The following is a 6,000-nucleotide window of genomic DNA, read 5'->3' on the forward strand; positions in this document are numbered from 1 at the left end:
CTCTCGGGTTGACCGTTCAGGTAGGGAATCCGACTCGGGTCCCCTTTGAATATGTGAGGCTGCTTTGTTTGTAAGCCAGGGCATCAGTTACATGGTCTTTTCTAAATTATGTTTTGTTATTTCCCTAATGTTATTTAAGCTTCATGGAACTTATTCTGCTTTTGCCAAGTCTTTCCATTGAATAAATATCTCCATAACCTATTGCTTCACTTTGGCAACAGAATTGTTGCAATTTGTGGGCAAAATTGAGCAAAGGCTTAACTCTTTTTTTTTTTTCTCTGTAAAATATCCAATGTTGCTGGCTTTCCTCCTCCTAAACAAAGGCCTTGACTTGGTCTCTGTTTTGGTAGTGCCTTGTCTCTGTCATTCCTGAGTAGAGATTTACAGATAGTAGTACGAAACAAAGAATGACTTAACAGACATAACAGAGACATGCTGTCCACGTACAGAGTCACTAATATGGAATAAGCTAAGACACAAAGTGCTTAGAATAGTTCCAGGCCCATAGGAAGTGATCTGTAAACTAGGATTATTGGAGTTCTGTGAATTAAAAATTGTCATCCTCTTCCTTCAATTACGTAAGTAATTGTATAGTTCCAAAAATACCAAAAGCAGCAGAAATATAGCTGAGCATCCAGGCCAACTTAGAAGGGACCAGAAGATCTAGAAGGTGACCATCTAGCTGCTAACAGATGGAGCTATTTCCCCAAAGGATCCCTAAATGAAAGGAGATCAAAGAAAGGGACTAATGTTTGTTGTTCTGTTTTGGGCCAGACACATAGCATCTCATTTATTCCTCATAACAACCTTGTCATTTATGCACTACGTGTTTTTGTTTTGTTTGCTTGCCTTCTTTCTTTTCTTTTCTTTTCTTTTTTTTTTTTTTTAAGCTCCCGGGGTCCCTGGGAAGGGTTGTACAAGGAGCCCATAGTGACCCATTATTGTCCCCAGGTCCACACCAGGAGGCCTGACTCGGGAGACACTAACAGGTTTTCCTAATTCTTTTCCTTCCTAGAGGACACAGGAGTTTAGCTGCCTCATCTCCATGGACATATAATCATTTTCTCTTGACCATATCTTCCTTGGAAAATTTTACCCTGGAAAATTTACCATATTATGATCATGTTGAGTCCTATTCTCAAGTCCCATTACTGTCCTAGAGCCCAGAACTGGAAAATTATGCTGCCTGGCCTTACTAGCCTTGAGCATTGCAGAGGGGAAAAAAAAAAATGCCCTCAAAAATATTGGGTTGGGGGAGGTAAAACAAAGGGAGAGGATGGAGGGCAGGAAAAGACAGCTTTCCAAAAGCCATAGAACCAGAAGGCCTTGAGTAAATATTGTGCTTTTCATGTTTCCTGTGTAGGGCAAAGTGCCTCATTTTGTAACTACTTGGTAATATTTATTGTTGTTGATGATGGTGGTGGTGGTGGTTGTGACTTAGCCTAGTTTTGGAGTCTCATAGGCTGATGGGGAGTCCCAATCCCGTTCCTTTGTCCCCACTTCCCATGCCATGCTAGCAGATCCTCTTTACCCTCTGTACATTTTCTGTCCAGCACGTCTATTTTTGTGTTCCCAATACCATATTCTTTTAGCCTCAAAGCTACCTAGGGAGATTTAATCAAGATCAATAGTTCATTTCATCTTTCTTGATATTGATATTTGCATTGGTAGACATCAGTACCCGAGAGAGGGAGGAAATCTACACCAAAAGAGAGAGTGCATAAGCAAAGCTCACACCGTAATGCTCATTTCCTGCAGCATGAGGGGTTCCTTTGCAGCTAGAAAACTCGTGCCTGCTTATTCCAATATGGCCAAAGTCCTGTGCTGCTGCATTGAATCGGTCACTCATTTGCTAGCTAGCCAGAGGGAGCTATTTGTCAGTCCTTTTTCCGAGATGAAGGTTCGATTCCCATGAAGTCATAGAATATTGAATCAGAGGCATTCTGAAATTCTAGGAACTCCCTTATTTTATAGTTGAGGAAACTGCATCCCAGACTGTGGGAGCATCATAGCCTGTCCAGAGATGCACAGGAGGTGAGTGGAGGGGTGAGACCAGAACCTGGCCTCAGGAAGAGTTAGTGTTCTTGTCCCTCTGGAAGAGTTAACCTTCTGTTTGCCTCCTCATGAAAAGGCCCAATTTCTCAGAATAAATCAACGTCAGAGTTTTGTTTATTTATGGAAGCTATTTTGTATTTTTTATTTCCTGTTCTCATCTTATTCCTGCTTCTTTGCAAAGAGATTTCTTTTGTGTCTTAATTTAAACTACTTTATCTTGGTAAAAAGAAAAAAAATTAACTGATTTTCAACCAGATTTCCTGATGAGCTTCTATTCCTGGTCATTAATGATGCAACTCCGGAGATCAAAAAATAAAGAAAAGGGGCGCCTGGGTGGCTCAGTCGGTTAAGCTTCTGCCTTCAGCTCAGGTCGTGATCCCAGCGTCCTAGGATGGAGCCCAGCCCTGCATCGGGCTCCCTGTTTGGCAGGGAGCCTGCTTCTCCCTCTCTAGCTCCCCCGTGCTTGTGTTCCCTCTCTCACTGTCTCTCTCTGTCGAATGAATAAATAAAAGCTTTTTAAAAAAATTTAAATTAAAAAAAATTTTTTTAAACAAAAAAACAAAGAAGAAAAGAAAAATAATTGAATATTTGCTTGTTTTTACAGACGCTCTGGAAAATGGATCCAATAAGGGCGACAGGTGAGAAATATGTTTTTATCCGCCGTTGTGCTTTCCACTGATGCCATTTTCTGTGTACATTGCAGTGCCTTTGATCGTTTTCTTTCTTTTTTTGCTTAAATCCAGTGCAGCCAACAGGAAGGGACCAAGCAAGGATGACACGTACTGGAAGGAGATTAATGCAGCTATGGCCTTAACGAATCTTGCACAGGGCAAAGACACACTGCAGGGAACTACCAGCTGCATCATCCAGAAGTCGTCCCATATAGCAGAAGTAAAGACCGTCAAAGTGCCACTGGCCCAGCAGTTTTAAGGGTTTGTTGCTTTTCAGACCAACGGCTGTTCTTCACGTCAGTGTTTTCCCATAAATCCTCCTCCTAAGAGCCGAAGCAGAAGTGAAAATGACTCCCTTTCGAACCTCTTCTTGTTTTTAATTATCCTAAATATATCATTTAGTTGCTTCTATAAAAGACATATAAATTATAAAAACCTCACTTTAATCAAAAATAGTAACTTATTTTATGTTACTCAAACTATGCATCAAGTGTCTGCATTGCCATTACAGTAAGTGCCTTGCTTCCCCAAACTCAGCAACAACGTGGGCATAGTGGAGCTGCTATGCCTCAAACGACAGCACCACAACGCTTGTTAGTCTGTGTGTGTCCCTCCAGATGGGCCCGTAACCATTCCAGGACTAAAACCACGATCGCTGAAAGCCCTCACAATGTATTCAGTAATTCACATGTTGAAACTTGGAAATCTATTCAGCCCAAATGAAACATTCCTCTAAAAAAAACTTCTGCAGCCTTTAAAGTTGTTCAGCATGCTTTTCAGAGTGACAGTGAGAATTTCATGCATGCATCTTGCCTGCCTATCTGACACACTACAAAGTTCCAAAATGAAAGGAGCGGCGATCACGTAATATGTACACGTAAGAAGAATCCCAGTGCACATGTGGTGATCTGAAAAACTTTTTCCAAGCATTGCTGGAAAATACCACAATGCCCTTTTAGAATTAATTTGGATTTTCTTTTTCTTAAGTTTCGCTGAAGTTTTTAAAAATTTTATTATGTAAATGACTCAAAATGTTCCCGTGTAGAACTAAACCTATAGTTTAGTTTTCACACGTAATCCTGTTTGCATTAGAGTTCAGTGCTTTTTGTGATGGAAACTTTTTCATATGGAATGGTTAAAAAACCTTTTAGTTGGTTCATTTCAAAATCTAATTGCTGATGGACAATTTGCATTGCAACGAGAACAAGACAATGAAAGAAATGTATCTCTATGTGAATATACATATACACACTTAAAATTGGTTTTTAAATTTAAAACATATGGAAAACAAAACATGGACAGTCTTTGAATTTTGCCAAGTAGGACATTTAAAGTAAGAATTAAGTGAAATCGTGCATTAAAAGAAAGAACACTTTGTTTCTAAATTAGACTATCATTGAGTGAGAATAATCAATATCAAGAAAGAAGAGTATAGTTTTCAATCAAACAATAATATTCTAATCAGCTTGGGGAGACTTGAAACTTGAATAAACAGTGGAGATGCCAAATATAACAGAGTATATGTGCTGCAGAGAAGTAAAAAGGATTTGACTCTCTTATGGTGGGATGTTTTTTCTGGGTATGTAATCTATTTTGTAATTTTTTTTTTAAACTGGAAAGCTTTTTTGTGAGTGTGAATGAGAGCCAGTAGTGCAGCCATGTGGTGATATTTTTCTTTATTTTGCAAAACACTTTTAAAACCAAAGGCTGCTCTAGTTGATATGCAGACAGTATCAATCTTGATATGAATTGTAGGACACTTTTTTCATGTAACATAGCATTTGGGGATTGGGTTTATTTAGTGTAATGAAAATAATTTGATATAAAAATATTTTGTATATATATATTTTTACTTTGTTTTCTAAATTGCTGTTTGCAGTAACAGTAAGTGCAAAGCAAGATATGTTAAGTTATGACTGTATGATCAGATGAAGTATGAGTTCTTTTGGTTTACATCCTTAAATAGACACAGATCCATTCTAAAAACTTCGGAATCTTTATAAATTAATTTTGTCAAAATGTGATCATGTCAGAGAAAACTAAGGACAAGTACTTCACTCTTTTTCATACTATTATAAGTTATTCTGGTATTAAATATTTTAATAAAATTGATTTTGTTTGACGTATTTCAGTTAGATGAATAGATGCTGGTTGTTTTTTATTTGAGTTAGTCATAATTCATTTTTGCCATCTTTTTAAAAATAATCAGCAAATTTGTCCTATGTTATAAACTATGGATGAAAAGCCAATATAGCAGAGCTTTCACATGATTTTTTTTTTTTAAATACCAAAGCTTGGAATCTGGCCTATAAACACATCAAGAAGATTTTATAATTAGCACATCCTTGGCAATATCTCCAATTGCAATTACTTTTAATTTATTTTTTCTTTTGCTGCTTTAACATTTTCTGGAAATTAAAGTCCCCCCAATCCTTTTAAAGAATCTTGAACAATGCTGAGCCAGCAGCTAAGAATCTAACTCATAATTTATGTTGTAGAGAAATAGAATTACCTCTATTCTTTGTTTTGCCATATGTAATCATTTTAATAAAATTAATAACTGCCAGGAGTTCTTGACAGATTGAAAATAAAAGTTAATTTCTAGACCTCAATGATCATATGAATTTTGTTTTCCTTTGAGAGTTGACCAGGTGGAGAAAGAAGTAGAACAGAAGGGTCCATTATATGCTGCAAGTCTCTTTAGGTTGGTAAGGGATATGATATGGGAGCACTGCATTTGTATTAGGTTTGATTTTCATCACCTTAGACCACCAACCTACCTTTTAAGAGCCGAGGAAAAGAGAGTATGATGCTAACTGTTAAAATGCGTAACTTTAAAATGAACATTTTCACTAAATACCTTCTTTCAGTAGCTAACACAACAAGCATTATTCCTGTGTGTTATGTACTGGAGAGAATCTTGGCCTTGCAGTTAGACAGATCTATGTTTGAATCTCCGCTCTGCCATTCACTACATAAGATCCAGACTCAGTCACTCTGGGCTTGGCTTTCTTCATCTGCAAAGTGAGAGGAATGAGTCATACCTTGTAGATTTGCTACAAGGTTTAGAGACCACATACAATATATATGTGCCTACCACAGTGCTTGGCATTTAACAGGTGCTTAATAAATGGAAGGTATTATCACATAATTATAATTCTCTATATAGAGTTTGTGTGCAAGAAAGCAGAAATACACATAGCGTATGAGATACGGAATGTTTAGTGAAGAGCCTTGGGAAAGGAAAGATGTCTGACCTGAAAGACTGTTGTGG

General features: G+C 37.5%; 1 protein-coding gene across 1 annotated transcript in view; it reads left to right on the top strand.

Annotated features, from left to right (window-relative positions):
• MKX (mohawk homeobox) overlaps positions 1-5,325 on the top strand; it is a 61,295-nt gene extending 55,970 nt beyond the window's left edge. Inside the window, exons 5-6 of the mRNA XM_040645300.1 lie at positions 2,660-2,693; positions 2,799-5,325. Of these exons, the coding sequence (XP_040501234.1) occupies positions 2,660-2,693; positions 2,799-2,985 (221 nt within the window). The 3' untranslated portion in view covers positions 2,986-5,325. The remainder of the gene's footprint in view (positions 1-2,659; positions 2,694-2,798) is intronic.
• Positions 5,326-6,000: the final 675 nt, after the last annotated feature.

The sequence above is a fragment of the Ursus maritimus genome, unplaced genomic scaffold (assembly GCF_017311325.1).
Source record: "Ursus maritimus isolate PB19 unplaced genomic scaffold, ASM1731132v1 scaffold_31, whole genome shotgun sequence".
In the NCBI taxonomy this organism is placed as follows: domain Eukaryota; kingdom Metazoa; phylum Chordata; class Mammalia; order Carnivora; family Ursidae; genus Ursus; species Ursus maritimus.